This window comes from Canis lupus, chromosome 28 (assembly GCF_011100685.1).
Source record: "Canis lupus familiaris isolate Mischka breed German Shepherd chromosome 28, alternate assembly UU_Cfam_GSD_1.0, whole genome shotgun sequence".
NCBI lineage: Eukaryota > Metazoa > Chordata > Mammalia > Carnivora > Canidae > Canis > Canis lupus.
The window spans coordinates 9,110,284-9,131,360 of NC_049249.1; the positions used below are offsets into that span (position 1 = coordinate 9,110,284).

At 47.6% G+C, this 21,077-nt stretch overlaps 1 protein-coding gene across 50 annotated transcripts in view; it reads right to left on the bottom strand.

The window, feature by feature from the left end:
* Positions 1 to 21,077, bottom strand: part of SORBS1 (sorbin and SH3 domain containing 1) — a 229,066-nt gene that overhangs the window by 94,166 nt on the left and 113,823 nt on the right. For 21 of the 50 annotated variants that reach the window (XM_038578257.1, XM_038578255.1, XM_038578252.1 and 18 more), the window contains 6 exons: positions 20,721 to 20,789; positions 17,851 to 17,946; positions 15,657 to 15,785; positions 6,309 to 6,335; positions 6,074 to 6,186; positions 183 to 914 (listed from right to left, as the gene is read on the bottom strand). In XM_038578257.1, coding sequence (XP_038434185.1) covers positions 183 to 914; positions 6,074 to 6,186; positions 6,309 to 6,335; positions 15,657 to 15,785; positions 17,851 to 17,946; positions 20,721 to 20,789 — 1,166 coding nt within the window. The remainder of the gene's footprint in view (positions 1 to 182; positions 915 to 6,073; positions 6,187 to 6,308; positions 6,336 to 15,656; positions 15,786 to 17,850; positions 17,947 to 20,720; positions 20,790 to 21,077) is intronic. The other 29 variants (XM_038578269.1, XM_038578264.1, XM_038578261.1 and 26 more) reach the window with 6 other exon arrangements.

Sequence of the window (21,077 nt, forward strand, 5' to 3'; positions counted from 1 at the left end):
AAAGAGAGGGAGGGGACAGAGAGGACTGTGCCGAGGGGTTTAGAGAGAAGAATTCGGGACTCAAGCTGCAGCAATGTTGACAAGGAGAGGGAGGGGAGGCAGCCCAGAAAACAAGCGAGCTGCTTGCATGAAATCTCAAGAGAGATGATGTAGAAGACACACACACATTCCTAAGTCCTTGCCTTGTCTGGATAACACGGCTGCAAAAGGTAAGGTTCTTTTCTCTTCCGGTTTTCGGGAGCAGAGGAAAGCTGGGGCCCTAGCACAGGTGGTGGTCTCATCGCAGCTGGGAACGGAGGCCGGGCACACAGGGAAGGACTCGCACCCCAGTTAGCAGCATCTTTATGGATGTCAGAGAATAGCTTGGGAGGGTCAGGAGGAGCAGAGGGTGGCTTTCCCGTGCCGGCTGTGCGGGGGACAATGCCGGGAGCCGGTGCTCGAGTGCCTGCAGCTTCCGAGGGAGTGCCCGTGGCTGGGTCACGTGCAACACGAGAGGCCTTTTCCGCTGCCACCCGGCAGATGTTATTGGATAAACAAGGTACATATAAGCTGCTGACCTTTTTATTCCCAACTGCCTCATGACGTGGGTTAGAGCTCACATTCTCACTGTCAACTGTCCTGGTGGCCACACAGTGGTGCCAGGGTTGGGAGGAAGCACGGGAGAACGTGGACCCTGGAAGCGACGGCCTGGGGTGCGGCACACCTTTGGGAGTGGATCTGGCTGCCAGGGAGACAGGGACAGGCTGCGGTCGTGAGGGTCTCTGCTGGCTGGGGGTGCTGGGGGGGACGTAAGGCTTTGGTGAGCTCAGGTAGAGGGAGTCCTTGGAGGGACTGGGGGTGGTGGGGCACTGCCATGCAAAGCGGTCCTCTTTAGGGAGAGGAGGCCGAGGGGGGGAGAGAACCTTTAGCATTATCTTCAAGAGATAGTATCAAAATGGGGAAAAAAGAAAGAGGAAGGAAATGGAAAGAAGGATGACCATTAGAAATAACAGCATAACATGATGTGAAGAAAAATAATTCTTGATATGTTTTTAAGCAAACCCTGAGCTTAGACTCCTTGTGGTCCCTACATTTCTCCTCTGGATGAGGCCAACGGCTGAGTCCTACTCACCTGGAGAGGCAGGCCTGACTCTCTCACATCTCAGCCCAGGAGAGGCCACGTGTTAAGTCAGTTTGACGGCGATCCTTGGCTGACCTGCACCCTTCGTCAGCCCTCCTGATTGATGGGTGCCCAAGGTCTCAAGGCTGGGGCAAGAGGCCCCAAGAGCCCCCCAGTGTTCTCAAACTCTTCTCAAAGATTTCCTTCTCCATGCCCTTAGCACTAAAAGTTTAAGTTCACTGAAACACTTGAATGTCTTTCATTCTCTTCCCTTAGGAAATAGAGAATTGGAAGAAGCATCCTTATTTGTGTTCACAGGAGACAGATGTCTTAATTGAATCACTGAGATTTAGCACTCAATTCCATAAGCATAACAAATTAAAGCTCACCAAGAAGAGAATGCTAAGGATTTAGAATCCACATGTGCTCTTTTCTCAAAGGAAACAATTTGATGGAAGTAATTATTAGGAGGAAGACAGGCATAAGATTAAAAGCACGTAGTCTCCCATTTTGATGCACACAGAACAAAGGGACCAGACAACGAAGCACTTGATTTGCCTACCGAATTGGACTGTGCCTGGTTCATCAAAGTCCAGTGGGGCTTGCCCCATTCCCATCCAGAGCACCACCAAACAGACAATCCCACAGTGGGGTGACCAGCCCCACACTCCTGGCTTCAGCCCAAAGCTCGGTTCTAGACTGAGAAGAAGCTGTAGGTCACATCTTATTCCTTCTCCCTCAACACAGCTCCTAGCTCCTCCTTGGGTCTCAGTGGGGTACAGGAAACGGGGTAAATCTCCTGAACAATGCTCATTTCAATGAGAATTGTCAACTGGTGGCTCAACTGGAAATTGGACCATAATGAGAACAGCTTATTTCCTAGTGTTATGGATTAAATGTGCATGTCCCCGCAAAAGTTCATATATTGAACCCCTAGCCCCAAGTAATGGTATTTTGAGATGGAGCCTATAGGAGATAATTAGGGTGAGATGGATAATTAGGGTGAGATGGGGTTATGAAGGTGAAGTCCCATTATGGGATTAATGTCCTTGTAAGAAGAAGAGAGCTCATTCTTTCCATCAGGTGAGGACACAGTGAAAAAGTATATGCCAGGAAGAGAGCCCTAACTAGGAACCATATCAATTGGCACCTTGACTTTGGACTTCCCAGACCCCAGAACTGTGAGAATAAATGTCTGAGAGTGCCAGGGTGGCTCAGTTGGTTAAGCATCTGCCTTTGCTCAGGTTGTGATCCTGGGGTCTTGGGATCAAGCCCCACATCGGGGTCTCTGCTCATTGGGGAATCTGCTTCTCCCTCTCCCTGCTGTTTTCCCTGCTTGTGTGCTCCATCAAATAAATAAAATCTTAAGAAAAAAAAGAAATGTCTGTTGTTTAAGACACCTATTTATGGTATTTTGTCATAGCAGCCCAAGCTAAGACACCTAGATTTTTCCTCACTGGTTCCTATTTTTAAAGGTACCTATCCTATCTTTAAAGACAGCAAAAGGGAGCACCAGGAGACAGGATTCCCCTCTAGCCCCTGGGTCTCCTGGACCCCAACTCATTTCTTATAAGAAGATGCCAGGCCTGTGGGGCTCTAAGAGCTATCTTCATCTGAAACTGAGCCAGGTACCAGAGGAAAACCAGAATGTCCTCTAAATTGCATAGATGAGGTTTATTAAGAGTTTGGTCACTACCTGGTATATGGGTTATATCCCCAAACTGGGAGAGTACAGGGGTAGGGGTCTATCTGAAGTTTGTTTTTTATTTTTTGTGGAGTGCAGGTAGAAAGGCGAAGGGTAAATAGGCAAGAAATCAAGCTTTTTGAGTCTGGATTAGAATATCAACCCCAGAACCAGGGAGCAACCTATCCCATAACAAATTCTGTTCTCTAGCTACAAATAACCTGGATCAAGAAGAAATGAGCTGGATAGGCTAGGTTAACTCGATGCCTATCCCTTCCACAGGGTGCCCATGATGGTGCCAGTGGAATGAGGCCATGCGTACCAGCCAAAAATACAAAAACAAGTGGCCCCATATCAGTAGTTAGTAGGGCTAAAACCCTCCAGTTGGGACTGACTTAGTTTCGGTGAAATGCACTGGAGATTGCGGCAGTTTCAGACTGAACAATACTCTCTATAAATAATAAACACTCAAACTAGCATGCAACAAAGGGACTATAGGCTAAGTTGAGTGATGGTTGTCAGGGAGGTAAGCAAAAGATAACTTTGACTTTGGCTCAGATTTACTCTATTTTGAGCTCCAGTGTCCCACATGTGATTCCTTCTTGTCCAAAGATAGGAATCGGTTTCAATGAGTTTTTAACTTAATTTGGTTACGGCCATATAAGGTGCCAGGGTTGCATTACATCAGGCACAAGCCCTCCCAGGGCTTTGGCCCTGTAGAGAGAATGCTTCCCCAGAGTGTTGACAATGTACTCAGAGCCAAAGGCCTTCCTGTCTTAAAGAAGGAGGGGGACAGACACTGTCATCTTACAGGGAAGGAACTTTCTGATTTATTGTAAACGTTGCAGGAACTACATACACTGTTTCCATTCCTGCCATCAGCTGGCAACTGATGAAATTCCATTTATCTTTGTAGAAGGTGGGGGAGGGGAAGAAATGGGGCTGCTTGAAGAACTGGATATGTTCCTCGTTTATATAGTTCCAGAAACTACCAATCTCTGCCTCCACTGGAGATCACCATGATGCTGTCAGAGAGAGGGAAGCCCTGGTTCCCTGTTCTTGGAGATGAGGAGAGCAGGGCAGCAGTTCCATACGAGCAGGAGGAAAGATAGCAAAAGGGAGCTAGCTCCAGGAGACAGGATTCCCCTCTGGCCCCTGGGTGTCCTGGACCCCAACTCATTCCTTATAAGGAGATGCCAGGCCAGCTCTAAGAGCTGTCTTCATCTGAAACTGAGCCAGGGCAGTCACTAGCCTAACCCAACTGGTTTTGTCTGAGCCAGTGTATACTTAACAGCTTTGGCGATGGCTATATGGACAAGAAGCCATTTTTGCTTTCAGAAAACAAATCCAAGAAATAATGTATGATCTAAAGTTCTTGTAAGTTGGGTGGGTGGGTGGGTGGTTTGTTTGTTTATTTATTTATTTATGGTGGTCAATTTTATACTGAATATACAGAATAAAACCTCTGTATCAGCAATTTGCCAGGTTCCCTTTAAGACACCCCAGTAAAAAAAAAAAATCCTGGATAGTGACAGACAAGAAAATATGCTATTTGTAGGGGTTTGGGTGGCATAGTCGGTTAAGCATTTGATTCTTGATTTTAGCTCAGGTTGTGATCTTAGGGTCATGAGACACGGCCCTGTATGGGGCTCCCGGCTCAGTGAGGAGTCTACTTGGGATTCTCTCTCTCCCCCTCTCCTTTGACCCTCCCCCTCTTATTCTCTCTAAAATAAATAAATCTTAAAAAAAAGAAGATAAAATACACGATTTGTAGGCAATATTACAGGATGTTCACCCTCATGATAAGGCTCACCCTTATAAACTCCTTGACGGCAATATTTCACATCATGGTCTGAACACACAAATGCTCAATAAAGCTGCAGTAATAAATGTATTTAAGAGGAATTTTTATTTACTTAATAGGCTTTTAAAATTCTCTTTTAGAAGAGCTCTCTAAGAAGCCAAAAGGAATGAGTGAATTAGCCTTTGGGCTAAGTCACTGATAGGGGAGGAGGATGGGCTTCCAAATTTGCCTTGAATTAATTAGCACCACTTCCTAACTCATATAGAGCCAACTGTACCCATTCCTGAGACTGCAGAGATAGGAGCCTGGCAGCACACTTACACACCAGGAAAGGTCTTGGAAATGGAACAACTATGGCAAGTCATTTACTAGACAACTGCATCCAATGAGGGCTTCAGGAGGCCAAGCACACCTGCAGCTCTGGCCTCACACGCACATGGCTGTGCCTAGGGGAGACGAGCATGGCAGTGGTGGGAAAGCTTAATGGAGCGGCTCAGAGACACCTGTATGCCTGGAAAGACAGGGTCTGCGGAGAGGAAGGAAGACATCATCTTTGACTCTGTGCAATTTTGCCCTCGGGAGCAGGAGCCAGAGGATCACTGGAGAAGTGGGGTGGGAACCAGAGTGGCCTTCGGAATCCATACACTCTTTGTGAGTTCTGGGAGCACCTTCACAGAAGACGGGCCCAGGGAAGTGGGCCACACAAGGAACATAGTCTCCCCACACTTTTTTGAGCAGCACAGTTTGCTTTTAAAGAAAGTACTGCTGTTCCACAGATGTGACTCCTATGTAAAAAAACACTCTTCACGTATCACCTGAATTAAAACAGGGACTATGTTCATCAAAATGGCAGAGTAGCAACAGGGAGGAAAAGGAAGAAAGATCAGGAAAACAACTTAGGGGATAGACTGAAGCAAAATTATCCCTACTGCAAGCTGTACAAGCTTAGGGGTTTTCTTCCTCAGGCTAGCACGGGGTGGTGGAGGCTGTATTGCACTGCCGGCCGGACTTCCGTCTGCCTGCTCTGGGCTGCTGGATTCAGGGCTGCCCACAGTTACCTGATCATGATCTGTATGGCTAGAGTTGCTGGAACCCTTACAGCAAATTAACAGAATAAACACAAGAATGTATTCTTCTTTTGACTATCATAATCCAGAATTTTTAACACGTAGGCTCAGACCTTTTCCCCCTTCCTCAGGGCTAAATGGACTCTTTCAGAGCATTTCCACATGTGTTTCAACCCTAGAAAACACTGGGCTTACATTTCCTATCCCCTGGTATAGACCCTCCTCATCCCATGCCTCTGCTACTCTCGACCCCCAACTTTTCACTCACTCTGGTCTTCGAGAGCTTTTCCAGAGCTGTCCAAAAGCATGACTCAGAATCTAGTCTGTTATTCAGCTGGGCAAGCAGGAAGTCACAAGTGTAGATTCAAGAACAGGTGCCACTCACAGATTCCCCACCCCACCCGTGGGCACATGCCTACCTGGGACTTGTCGGAAGGAAGGTTGGGATGCACACTTCTGTAGCCTTTGGCAGCAAGTGAGGAGGGCTGGGCGTTTCCATTGGCATCGGCATTGGAAGAAAGCCTCCACTCATCTGAGAGATGGGGGGAAAAGAAAGAGAGAAACCCCTCACTCAGAGGGTACACTCCCTGGTTCCCCTCTAATCTAAGTCCCAGGTGGTAGGCAGAGGCAGAAAGAATGCAAGAGAAGCCCTACCTGTTGAGGGAGTCTCTGAGTCCAGAACTACGTGTGGTGCAGAAGGATGAAAACAAGAAGAAATGGGGGGCAAATAAAAATGGTTACACTTGCAGCAAACGAGCATGTACCACAGAGAAAGAGGAAAATCCAGCACCCGTCACCGGACACAAAATGCCCTCAGTCACGATGGCCTAATTACCATAGGAACCCACTCTAAACCATGATGTGCTCACAGGCGCTGACCTTTGAAAACACAAGGCTCACATTCACAGTAATGAAGAAACAATTGTTCCTTGACATTCTTATTTTACAGACAAAAAGGCAACAGAACTCTCCCCTCCTGGTTCCTAGTAACTCCCATTCCCCTTTTCCAACCCTGATGTGGGCTTTGGAATGACCTCTCCTCATTAGCAGGCTGGGCTAATGAACAGACACGGGAGAGGAGAAGTTGATAAGCACTTTTTCTGTGGCGACTGGCACTGGGCTAGGGGGAGAGCATGATTTAAGCCCAGAGGTATCTGCTGTGATAAGGACTTTTTTTCTTTTCTCTCCCTGCCTGCTTTTCTTCTTTCCATTAAATGACCCACATAAACAATTCAAAATCTAATCACCCTGAGTTTTCATCATGCTACAAGGCACCCTTGTCTCCCTTTAGCTGGCTACCGTCCTGCCTTCCCAGCCATGCCCATCTCAGAGGCCCAGAACTTCTCCTAACATGACCCACCTAGCACCAAGAGCCAGCAGGGCACAGCGGTTACCAGCTTGACCTCAGCTCAAATCCTGGATCTACCACCAATGGGCTCTGTGACCCATACAAGTTCTAAGCCTGTTTTCCCATCTGAAAAGTGGGGATAATGATGTTCCTAAGTGTTGCTATAAGGATTAAATGACATAATGCATGAGAAATGCTTAGCACAGTGCCTGCCAGAGCTCAGTAAATGTTTGCTATTTATCATCTTCCGCATCACCTCGTCTCTATGCTCTTTCACCTAGCCCAGAGGTCAGCATACTTTTTCTATAAAGGTCCAGACAATAAGTATTTTGGGCACTGTGGGCCATACAGTCTCAGTCCCAACAACTATTCAACCCTGCTGTCCTAGCACAAAAGAAGCCACATATAATATGTAAATGAATGAGTATGGCTGTGTTCCAAAGAACTTTTATTTATGGACTCTGAAATTTGAATTTCATATAATTTTCATATGCATATAATACCATTCCTCTTGTGATTTTCCTTTTAACCATTTCTTCCTAAAAATATTCTTAGTTCATGAGCTGTACAAAAATAGGCATGAGCCAGATGTGGCCTTCAGTCCAGTTTGCCAACTCCTGAACTAGCCAATCCCTTAACTTCCTTCTTTGTGCCTTACCTACTCTGATCTTACTGGATAGAGACGAAGAGGGATTAACACAGCAGCTCTCATAGCCCCAGCCCCATCTCAATGTGGGGCCTGCAAGGACCAGGGGGTGGGCTTTCCAGGTGTCCAGTTGAGTTTACCAATATCACTGACCACCAATCTAAGTGCCAGACACTGTTAGTCACTTTTGTACCCATTTAGTATTTAATTTAGTGTATACAACAAGTCTGCGAGGTGGGTGATCACTCGACTTCAACAATGAGGAAACAGAGGCCATGTGACTTGCCACAAATCACACAGCCAGGAAACACAAAGTAGCCTAGGTTTCCAGAATCCAGTGCAGCACTCTGCCTACTACCATCAGCCACCAACCCCACCATCAGCCGCGGATGTTCCGGGGAGGTGGTAGGAGCCAGAAGGTGCTAAAACAGAAGGCAAGGCACAGAGGTAAAGGTTTCAAATGATTTGCATCCAAGTACAGTAGTTTGGCTGAATTAGAATCACTGGAGTGCTTGTTAGAACAGACTGTTGGGCCCCACCCCCAGCCTTTCTAACTCCGTTGACGGGAGGAGGTAAAGCCTGAGATTTGACAAGTCTAACACGATTCCCAGGTGATGGTAAGGTTTCTGGTCCACAGTTCACACTTTGAAACCCATGATAAAAGGATACTCAAAAAACATCCTTTTTTCTGGAACCTGTTTTCTATTAGCTTTTAACTATCCCATATCCATTTTTGCTTTCTTTTCTCCTCTAAAGCAGAGTTTTTACAGCATGTTTCAGTTGTATACTCCTTTAGCGGGTTGCTGGTTACATTTCTGCCATCCCCTTATACATAATCCTTAGGTATTTGTCTTCTCTTTCCAATCACATAGCTGGAGAATTTATAGGACTTGAGTTTTACACATATTACTACAATGTACTGGCTTCTGTGGCTGATGGCAGGCTGCTAATCACTCCGAACTTCCTTTTTCTTACCTATAAAATATGATCTTTACTCTATGGACACCTCACATGGTTGCTGAAGATCTAGAGATCAGGCATGTGAAGGACCCTAAAAATGACCAGATCCCTGGCTCAGAGGTCTCCTTACACTTGGCAGGCCATCAACCACTAGGTGACACAATGTGACAATGACTCCCCACCCCACCCCCCTACATCCATCAACTTCTGCTTTGTCTTCCTAAGTTATTTCTTATCCACCTTTGTCAAATGTATTATATCTACACACACATCCTGAATCTCAAGAGGTTCTGAGAGGCCATCCAGTGAAAGATGTGAGCTTTCAACGTGGATATGGGGACACATTATTTTCCATGCTCTCTGGTTCTTGGTTGGGTTGCTTCTATCTCAGGTGGCACTGACTAACAGATGTGTCATGGACAGTTGAGCGGAGTCTGTCTCTCCAAAGCACTAGTCATAAAGGGACTACCACTTTGGCATCATACTGCCTTGTTTGAGACCTTGCTAACTGCACATCCTGCAGCAAATGACAGCCTTGCCTGTGAAACGAGGGGTTATCTACCTATTTTGAGTCATGAGGACTAAATGAGAATATCTGGCATGAAGTATGTGCTTAGTAAAATTGGACTCCAAAGAATATGGAAAAAGTTTCCCCAAACACAAAAATAAGTAAGAGCTGCCGACATCTGCTGTGTGATAGATAGCTTTGAGAACATAATATCCTTAGGGATCAACCCTCTTTTTCTTCTCATTCCAAGTCATTAAAACCATTCCCCTCATCCTGCCCCAGAAAAGGCAGTTCCCAGGACCTCTCTAGGCATTCCTCTCTTCCTTATTGAAGGAAAGTAAATTTCCAACATATATCATCCTCTGCTACCTAGTCTTCTGTAACTTCAAGGTTGGCAGCAGCCCACAGCCATTTGTACCTGAGTGTGGCAGGTGAGATTTTACATACATAATCATCAATTATTAACTTTTGGTTGAAAAGACTGTCAAGGGATCCCTGGGTGGCACAGCGGTTTGGCGCCTGCCTTTTGCCCAGGGCGCGATCCTGGAGACCCGGGATCGAGTCCCACATCGGGCTCCCGGTGCATGGAGCCTGCTTCTCCCTCTGCCTATGTCTCTTTCTCTCTCTGTGACTATCATAAATAAATTAAAAAAAAAAATTTTTTTTTAAATAAAAAAAAAAAAAAAAAAAAAGAAAAGACTGTCAAAATGCTTCTTTCTATAAGTGTTACCTCAAAGCTCCTAAAGGGGGAGGAGAACCTAGGAAAGTTGGATTCTAGATAGGTTTCGCAGCCCTTTAAGAGACTGAGCCTTTCCAGGACAAGTATAATTTGTTTTATCTTATCTTTCCCTCTATCTCTTTTTTTATACGGCTGGGGCCACAGCCTCCTGATATTTTCTTTTCTCTCATTCTGTGCTAATTTCCTTTTGGTCTGCTTTAAAGTTGTTTTGCTGATCAGTTCTTCTTGGGATCTTAGGACAATTTTTACTGAGTCAGATCTGATGTGTTTTAGTGGAGTATCTAAGAATTAGATGAGGTATTAAAAGTGGGCCTAATGGTGTTTCAAATCTCATTTGTGTTTATTTTTTTATTCTAGTTGTGTGGTAAAGAATTTAACCTTACCCATAAAGAGGTCTGGCCTTTGCCTTCTGGCTTCTGGGAATTAATCTCTAAACCCTTGGAATGTCATCCCAATGGGGGAGAGGTCTGTGTGCCAGATCAGTAACATGATTTAGCATGGAAGCTTTGAGCCATCAAGAGCTCAATCTCCTAAATAGACTGGAGAGTGAGATCAGCCACATGAACAGTGGATAAAAACTCTGGACACAACAGCTCAGGAGAATTTCCTGGTTGACAACAGTCTAAATACACTGTCACATCTCAATGCTGGGAAGTAATACATCCTGACTCCCTAGGAGAGGTCAATGAAAGGCCTCATGGTTGGTTCTTCCCTAGACTCCACATTGGGCTTCTTCTCTTGGCAGATATTAATCTGTATCTTCTCCCTGGAATAAACCATAACTACGAGTATAATAACTTTCAATGAGTTGAGTCCTAGCAAATTATAAAACCTGAGGGTAGTTTTAGGAATCCCTTCAACTAGCATTTGGTGTCAGAGGTGAGAGTGTTCTCAGGGCGCCTGAGTGGCTCAGGTGGTTAGGTATCCAACTCTTGATTTTGGCTCAGGTCATGATCTCAGGGTTGTGAGAACAGGCCCCATATGGGGCTCTGCGCTCAGTGGAGAGTCTGCTTGAGATTCTCTGTCTCTCTTCCCTCTGTCCCTCCTTCCCTCATAAATACATAAATCTTTAAAAAAAAAAAAAAGAAGTAAGGATGTTCTCTTGTGGAGACTTTTCCTTCCAACTTCTTTGTTCAGCCCAAATTCTTGTACAGGCACATTCATAAAGAGGACTCTGAGTTATTAGGGGGCAGAGAGTATCTTTAACTGCTTCCATGTCAATTTTCTCATAGTATCTTTTTGCTACTACCATTTCTAGAGCACAAACCTGTAAGTCAAACCAAGGGAAATGGGTTTAGTTCCAAAGCTAATATGGTAGTCAAGAACCAAGAAGGACTGGAGCAAACTGACACATGATTAACCAAATGTAAGGGATGAACTGAATTTTGGCTTGTGGGTCAGAACACAGGGACTGATAACCTTCAGGCTAGACCAGAAAGGAAGCTTAGTATCACACCAACCAGTTCATTAGGCTCCCTGTCTCTTCTACCTAGACCTGGTAGGCAAATGATATCAGGAAGCAGGGATAAGGTAACACCTCTCCCAGAGGAAGGGAGTCAGCACTAAGATTACTCAAGCTCTTTCTAGATGCTTCTGATCCAACAATCAAGGTCCACACTGAGAGATTAGAAGGCTGGCCAGGAAGCCATGGTTGGGGATCCAGAGTCAAGGTACCACTTGTAGGCAGGAGTCTGGAGGGTAGGTTTAAACTGGGCAACTCCAAGGGCTCCATCTCGCTCCGCCTCAGAGAGCACCTCCATCCTCCCAGTGTTCGTCTGGATGCATATGATTCTTAAATCCACATTCTGAACTCCAAATTTCCAAATGCCTATTAGAAACTTCCTCCTAGGGGCACCTGGGTGGCTCAGTGGTTGATCAGGTCATGATCCCGGGATCCTGGGATCCAGTTCCACATCAGGCTCCCTACAGGGGAGCCTGTTTCTCCCTTTCCCTCTGTCTCTGCATCTCATGAATAGATAAATAAAATCTTTAAAACAACAACAAATAACTTCCTCCTAGAAGTCCTGCCCTTGCCTCAAAACTCAATATGTCCAACAATGGAATTCAAGATTCCTTTCTCTCCCTCCAGAAAGCCATAGTCTCCAGGAACACTATACCATTCTCCTGGTCAACCAGGGGAAACAACGCCTTCTCAGCAGGGAGTCCTGCCCTTCAGTGCTCCTCAAACACACTGCACCGAGCACTGCCACTTCACTTCACTCGTCCAAATGTACTTTCACCCTGGCCCCAGTTTCTCATTTCCACTGCCCTTGTGGCCTCTAACTGAAATTACTGGAAGGCTTTCAGGGCCTCCGGCTGTGCATAACTAGAAAGGTTGCCATCAAAGAACACCTGCTGTGTGCCTGGGCTCAGCGCTAAATCTTGGTATGAAAGAGCTCACTGAATCCCAAGGTCATTCCCATTTTATAGATGAGGAAACTGAAGCTTGCCAAGGCTGAATGAGTTGCCCACATCACAAAGACAGAAGAGGCAGAGCTGAGCCATGACAGGGGGGCTGTGTCCCTGCAGAACTAGACCACGTCTCATAGGATGAGGAAGTTGGAGCAAGGAGTGGGAATAGGAGACACTTCTGAAATGTGGGTGTCAAGGGGTCATGTAAGGGAAGAAACCAGGACACAGGTGCTGGGCAGTAGTACAAGACTGGAACTTCCAGTCTGGGCAACTGATCAGCCACTTGTGGACCTGCAGAGAAAGAAGGTGGTGGTGAAGCCAGGGAGCAAGGCAGAGAGGAGGCAGACAGAGCAGCTAGGGGACAGAGGTTGGCCCTGGGGATAAGGAAGGGAGCTGGACACTCTGTGACATTAGCTATTTGGGAAGGCACTGGGAGTAGGAAGCATGCCCAATCGTTCATTGGCAAGAGACACCTGCTGCCTTATATTTGGGCTCCTGGTCCAGGCTGGACATGGCTGCCTACAAATACTGTAGGAACCTGTTTTCATAAGGCCTATCAAGGTCCATGGACTCCCAGGCTCTATGACAGTACTGGAGACTGGTGGGGGAAAGCAAGTTGTCATCCAGAGGCCCAGGTGCAAGGAGCAGAGAGGGATGAGAGGGGAACTGGGGAGCCACGCAGACACAGCCAGTCAAGTGCCAGCAGACTGCTGGTCAATGAGCAGTATGGTAGGAAGACAAGATCTCCGGCTGGAAGGTCCCATCTCTAGAGTGACATCCCTTTTCAACCTCACTCCAGTGTTGACTCATTCCAGCCTCTTTGGAACTCCTCTCTGCTCAAATCCAGCTTGCTCCTTCCACCCAAAATGCCCTGGGATGTAATCTCGAATTTGTCCTCAGTGAATGGGATTCCATTTGTGTCAGGTTAATTTGCACACTTCCAAGGTCACAGAGCATTTTGGAACTAGAAAGCCTTGGAAACCATCTTTCCTAGATCCGTCATGCTTTACATGGGCTTCAAAGGTGTGGCTTCCCCACAGTTAGAAAGCTCAGTAGTAGGCTAGTAGCCCACACCTGACTCTTCCATTGCAAGCAACCGGACTTCTGTCCTCATCTAATGCACCCAGAATTACTCTCCTTTTCCCTCCCTTCTCTCTCTTTCTCACCACAATTCCCAGTGACTACTTAGTGCCTGGCACAGAGATGAATGTCTGTTGACTTGGAATCAATGATCTCCACTTACCAGGAAGAAAATAATCTATGAAAATTGATTCACTGTAGAGGTGTGCATGACTGACAGCTATCCCCTAATTCTTCAGTGTATTCATTTTAAAACAAGATTTTTTTTTCCACCCAAATTAGCTGTCAGAATTTGTAAGATAGGCAATTATTCAGAGACTAGGGAGCTTCCCAAAGTGCTCAAATCATTGCATGGCACTGTAAGCCCAAGCCCACAGACTGCTGGGTGAAGGCTACTCTCCAGTGTTCTATGTTAGTGCTACCCTACAACCAGGAGGGGGAGCTCAAGGACTCTCTCCTTCCACTGGTGCTACCTTTCACCACCAGAGGAAGGGACCTGCACTTGATAAGGTCATTTTATTGAGCCATGGGCTGTAGCCATGGTCTTTTCCTTCAAATTATCCCTTAGGATTCTCTCTTCCCCAAACATCGTTGGGAGAGCTGGATCTTCCTAGTTAGGCCAGGAGAGGCGGGATTAAGCTAGCCTTAGGAAGAAATTTTGCCTTCACTCCTTGGCCTACTTTCTAGAAGGCTAGAGTGGCTAACTGCAGTGGGGCAAAAGTCAGGCATGGGATGCGGGATATACGGCCAAGAAGCTACTTTCAACCTGTAGTGCTAGAGGCCACTTATGCCTTCCCTGAGACCAGGAAAAAAGAAGCCCTCCACAGGGCACATTATCAGAATGGGGCTGACGTGCAAACCCTAGCCTGACTTCGTCCTTAGGCATCTGCTTTGGTGCTACTTATAGGTGGCTGAGACAGGAAGTCAGTTTCTAGGATGCTGGGTGCTGGCCATCCCCCTCCCCAGAATTCCATCTCATCACAACACACTGCTCCCCACTGCACCAGAGTTTGTGTGCCCCACTGCCTTTTGTCTCCAGTCCCAAGGAGTAGTCTTCACCCCTCATTCCTTTCTCCCTTCATTTCCTTCAAGAAAGATAAGAAAATCCCCCTCCCCTATAGCAGGAGCTCTCAGATGTGATCCTTGGGCCATCAGCATGACTGGGAACTTGTCAAAAATGCAAACCCTTAGACCCTATACCTCAGACCTGTAAATGGGAGTAACTGCTAATCCTAAAGCCCTGGCCTGGGGTCCAGCACCCTGGCCTTTTACTCCAGGTGATTCTGATGCGGCTCAGGTATGAGAACTAGTGGGGAGGGGGGCGGGACTGCCCCACCCTAAGCTAGCTGCCCCTGTCACACCTTAGTGTTTCTCAACCCCCAGAACATGTGGGGGAGCTCTGGAACACTCTGTAGAGAGGTCAAAATAACCACAATCATAACCTAAAAGTAGCTCAAATCTAATGCTTATTCCGTGCCACTAGCAGGTGCAAAATCTGTACACACTCCATGCTCAAGTAATGCTATGAGGCAGGTACAATTATCAAGCCTGTTCTATAGAGGAGACCACTAGGGCTGAGTCAGGGAATGTCCTGTCCACAACAGCATGGCCATAGGTGGTAGAAGCAGGATGTGAACATAGATCTACTGGGTTCCAAAGTCCCAGGTCTCAACACCACTCTCTAGACACCCTGAACAATGGATCACAATGGGAGGTGGGCTACAGATGGGCTTGTCTCCCGTAGATCCTGGTGTGCAGCGGCCTTGGAATTGCTCTTCTGATCCTGCTGTTTCAGCTGCCAGGTCTCCTCCCCAGGCCTGAGCCCTGCCCCACCCCTGCCCACCCCTTCCCCCGGAGCTAGGTCAGTCAGGCACCTGCACTTCTTAACCTCCCTTGGTTTCTCTCCCTCTACCGCCCCAGCCCTGTTCCCAAAAGCAGGGATGGCCTCGGACAAACCTAATCTCTAGCCCATCTCACCACTCCCCTCCCATGTCCTTAAGACACCTCTGGTCCCTGGGAATGCAGTCTGCAGAGCCACCAGTTCTGTAACGAGGTTTCTCCCCCTCTCTCTGGTCAAAAGCTGACAAAATGGTGGCTACTGCCATTCCTCTGTCTGAAGCAAGTGAGTACCTGTTAATTCAGGGCACCGATCACCACCCATCATAGATGTAACAAGGCGCTGGTGTTCTAGAGACCTCTGGGATAATGGGAGGCAGCTGGTGAATTCACACCCTTCTGAGCAAAAGCACGAGAGCCTCGCTCCCTCCCAGTGGGACTGTGAACACCTCTCCCAGGGAGAGGTCACACACCTGGTTTGCTTTCATGCTGTGGGGTCTCCTGAGGGCTCGTGGGGCCGCTGCTCGGGATTTCCCTGTAGGAAGATGAGGCCCGAAGAGTCACTGCTCCCTTCCCAGTGCAGATTTTTGTAGGATCCATGTCTGAAAAGGAAAGATGCAAAAAAGAAGCCTGAATCCAAGGCTCTTGAAAGATTAAAGCAATAGTCAGCTAGCAACTCATTATAGCCGGGGAATGAGATGAACCTGCTGACAGCCACGCAAAGTCTTATGGTCAATGTGGTGGTCAATGAGAATTAATTTGTGGGTGGAAGAGAGATAAATCCTGGTTTCAGAGGTTTTACCACATATCATGAGGTTCAGGGAAAATGGAGGCAACAATGAGTTCTGTATGAGTTATAATTATCAGCTGAAAACATTTCAAAATGAAAGCAGGTTAATTCCTTTTATTAGATGAGACTTAGGTTGGTGAGCAGACTTCTGACCAATTAGTAAGGCACAATTCAAGGAAGAGTTTATGAGAGATTTCTCAAGCTTCCGTTCCATCCTTCTTATGAAAGAGCAAGTTGGCAACATTGGGAATCAAGTTGTTCTATGGAAAAGAAAAAGAAAAAAATCACTGCTCCCTGCAGTTCTCCAGTGGAAAAAGGAAAAGAATAGCTTCTACCAGTAAGTCAAGACCCTTAAAATGATGACAGGATATGCTGCCTGTGGAGAAAGATCATGGGTGAGAGCCTCACATTCCAAACTTAATGAAGAAAATTCACACCAAAGAAAATGACAAGAAATACCAAACCCTTCAGTGAACAGCGTTCCTTAGGCCCCCAGCTGAGCCTTCCCTGGGCCGACCTCTCCCACACTTCACAATGGCTTATAGCAAACTCAGGTCATCTTTCAGATTTCCACTGAGAAGGATTTCAAAATAGGCTTCAGAAGATCCGGATGCTCCTCCTCTAGGAAAACCAGTGATGAGGAGTCAAGAAACTAATGTAGAACCACACGGTTCTAAAAGGCCTGTGTTTCCTTCTATACAGCTCAGCTGAACTGAATCCCACAGCTCATTTTTTTTTCAAATTGCTCACAGCACAGCCTGGATCTCTGACCTAAAGTTGTCAAGGCTGGGATTTTGGGGGTAAGGCTTAAGGCGGGCAACGGGCAGGATGCAGGCTCAGACGTCAACTCCTCCCCATCCCTGTGCCAGGGCAGAGAGAAACACAGCCTCCTCTCCTCCTTTTCCAGGCCAGCAGCCTCTCTGATTCAGACGGAATGACCACTGGTGTTACAGAAGAGAACAGATCTGCCCCATCAGCACCTCTTCCCACTGAAAGCGAAGCACAAAAACACAATGTATGGCAGGGCAGGCAGTGCCCTTGGTGACCATGTGACTTGTCCAAACCTATCAAGAGGATAAGTGACTGAGGTCACAAAAGTACTGGGCAAACTGATACATGGTCTTTTCAAAAAGGACGAGCAGCCAAATGACAAATCTAGCCCATCCTAGATTCCTGGATGCTTGGCCAGAGTTGCCCAACTCATGAAAGCACCACTGGGAATAAAGCGCTACCTGGGCCTCACTTAGGCCGTTTCGCACTGAAGGAAGCTGTACACCAGAGCTGACAATGGAACGGAACCCCCTCCTTGGAGAGGAGGGCCAGGAAGTGACCGCAGGTGAAGTCAGGGGTTGGGGAGGGAATTGGCCCAGTGAGCCACCGGCATCTGAGGCAGCTGCCTCAAGTTCAGCCCAACTCAGCGGTTCCCAGTGTAGACACATTTATTCTCAGGGAAGTCTGAAGTTTGTTTGTTTGCTTGTTTGTTTTTAACTCTGAAGTTTTAAATAAAGTATTGGGAGCTGGAAGCTGCCAGGGAGAGCCATGTACCTCACGCACCTCTGTGTATCACATACCCGACATACCAGAGACCCACAGCAGCATCCGTGTTTAGCCTCTGGACTGACCCTTCTCCTAAAGACAGGAGGGGCAAGGCATCTGTCAGTTCTTCCCCAGACTTGCTGGCTCACAGAACACACACACACACGCACACATGCACAGGAAGAAAGGAAACCAGCTAAGGATGTGAGAGGGAATAGCTCCTAAACATGCAAGGATCAAACCTCCACGTCTTTGTTAGAAGAAAGGAAAACCATGCATGATCTGCTAATAATTAAAAAAAAAAAAAAAGGAAAAGGAGAAACCAACCCAAGGAGAGATACCTGGAGGGAGTACCAGGCCTGAAGAGCTTTTCACTGTCTTCACGGGAATTATTTTAACAGCAGAAACAGAGCGTGCACGTAAAGGGTCGGCAGTTGCTGAAAACACAAAAGGATAAATGGTGCATCCAGACAGAACATTTGGGAAACACTCGAGCAGTTGAGGAACTGGGCAGGGACAATAGGAGGAAGTCGCCCACACGAAAAGAACAATACGAAGAGCAGTAGATGTGGTCATTTAAAATAGCCTGCTTTCTCCCTGCTGAGTTCTATGCCGAGATGGCAAAACCCCCAGCCCCGACACCATACGCAGGGTCAGCGTTTATCTGTGTCTCCTGTCACACACACCAGGAATGTGCCAAAGCTCTGGACGAGGAGATTTCCAGACACACAGATGGCCTGGCACATAGAGGAAGGGGAGAGCACCCAGGGTCCAAGGGGCTCCTGGGAGGATGCTGGGGTGTCTGTGCCGGGGGAGAGGACCGCGAGGAATGGGGGACAGAAGGGAACAAGCTGGTGCACTGCCCGGTTCTCTCAGACATCACAGCTGCCTCCCCACCATCACAACTTCTGGGGTCCTTCCTGTGTCTGTTCTGACAACGATGGTCCTCTGTCCCCGAGCAAATCAGAACCTCCATCTGTTGGGCAGCAGATGGTCTTGCCTAAACCCAGCCTTTCCAGGACGAGAGGTTGCCAGGTATCCAGTGCATACTCAAGACTCAGGGCTGCACCCAAATACACAGCCCAGGATTCCTGACGCCCGGCTGTCAGAGAACTAGCATAACTTCCTGGGACGTGGTCACGGCTGCTCTCCTCATAGGGTGCCCCTACTTCTCCATCTGCAGGCCTCCCTGGGCCCCCCACCTTCCCAGACCCTGGAGCCTCCATGGTGGGCACATCCCAAACTCTCCTTCTCATAGCCTGTGGGGAAGCCTCCCCTCACTCTTTCTCTCTCTAATGGCAGCAAATAGAGATGGGAGGTCATGTGCCATGGCACCAGGGTCATCCCAACGGCAAAACTCAGAGGTCTCATGGCCCCACATCTATGCAATAACTGGGGCCTAAGGGCTGTTTGGGAAGCAAGACTGTCACTAGTACATCAGAATCATGCCAGTGAGCTGTCAAGGGGACAGGTGGGAGGCAGGCCCGTCAGCCATGGAGAGTTCACCTTCCAGTCCATCATGCTGCCACTTCAAAAGGCAGTCACATAGCATAAAGCCATTGACGACTAAGTAGACAATGACAAGGCTGCATGTATCGAGATACAAACATGCTTGCACAATTCCATTGCCTGCTCCTTATGACCACCTGGGAGACTGGCTGGTGGGAGATTCATGTCACCATTTTCAGAGGAAGAAGCAAGAGGCTCAGAGCTACTCAGAGTCATCCAGCTCCTAGGTGAAGAGGCTGGAGCTCCGCTGTCTGGGCACCTGGCTCAGTGACATCCCTAGGCCACCATGATGACCTTCAGGGTTACATCTGCTGCCTCCTTTCCAAAGGAGGGTTGAGTCTTCCCAAGTTGAGAGTGGAATCCACCCCCACTTGCCACCTTCTCCCACAGCCCTGAAGTGTCCTCTATGGATGAATTCACAGGGATGGGGTTAATGGCCTCACAGGTTTTAAAAGCATCAGAGCCCTAAGCCCTCCCCACGCTCCCTAGATACTTAAACATGCCCCTGGGGCCTCTCAATAGACATGGCCCTTCAAAACTCCCAAGAGTAAAATTGTCCCAGGCCCTGAGAACATGGTCCCACACCATGAGTGGAGAAGGGTAGCTGGGGAGGGAGCAAGGTGGCAAGAAGCACAGAGAAGCAGCAGGAGATACCTCCTGCCACAGAGGAACCGACCCCCAAACTCACTGGGTCCCCCATTCCCCAGCTCCTCATGTGTTCTATGCCTTCCCTTCCTGGCTGCTCTTCCCAACTTTATGCTTTACCTCGTCTCAAGAGGAATACCTGGCTGAACCAGATGGAAATTACAAAGGCCACACATGTCACTTTCTGAAGTTATTCTTTGAGAGATGGTGCATTTTGACTTGCGTGCCCAATGACAGGACTTTTACTCCCTCTCTTTGATACCATAAAATTTAGTGAGATGAGCATGGATGGAATCACTAAAACCCAGAATTTGAAGCAGGAATAAGCACTGCAGAACATCTAATTCCTTGATTTTCTAGATAAGGGAACTCATGCCCATAAAGACAATGGACCTCCCCAGATGTCTGTCTGTGAGAGCAGAACCAGGACTCATCATTCCACCCATGGCACATTGCCGAAGTGACATAGGGGCCCTGAAGCCTGGCTACTTGGGCAGCCATGCTGAGACACTGAGGATGAGAAACCACAGGGCAAACAGGACCTCAAAGGTCATCTGACCCACCATTCACTTCCCAGTGAAATCTTTTTTTTGTCCTAAAACTTTTAAAAACTAAACATTGAGGATGCACATGAAACAAATGCCATGGAAATAAGTTATTTCAGCAATCAGAGGTTCTTGCCTCAGGGTCAGGACTGTGAACGTGTCACTATTTACTGCCAGTGAAGGTAAAATGCCGGGAAAGGAGACTCCAGGTTGATAAATGCCACTCGCACCTGGCAAAGGCCTCATCTGTGTACTTGACCTGTTGTTATTCATATCCTGTGAGCGAGGGACAGTTTTCAACATGTGACCCCACAGCGGGAAAGAGTGGCCTTGGACCTGTGAGATGCAAGAACATGTGCCCAGTCTCAAAGTCGGCATCGGAAACAGGTCTCCAGTTCACAGACCAATGCGACCAGTGACTGCTCGTCCCAGGTCAGCGGCCAGGCCCCACATACTCTGTCCCATCTAGAACTGCTTTTGAATACCAGCCAGGCTTCCCTTCAAGAGCTTACCTTTGTCCTGCCCATTGCTGCCTGGTGCCAACCCGTTGACCACAGCTTTAGAAGCACCAACATCACATTCTGAAAGACACACAAGGAGAATAAGGCTTATAATTATGACTCCCCGACATTTATTGAGTCCTGCTGGGAGGACATGTTGGGGACATGCTGGCTTTCTCATGCCTGAGGAGGGCCCCTTTAGGTGCCACAGGAAAATTCTGAGAATGTTCTGTGGCTTGAACCAGGAGAGAATGCAAAAGCTGTCTGGCGATGGAAGGTATGCGATAGGTGACCTAAGTTCTCCTGCCTCCTTGCTGTGGCTTCATTTCTGACATTTTTTTTAAAAATCTGCTTAATTCCCCCAAAGTG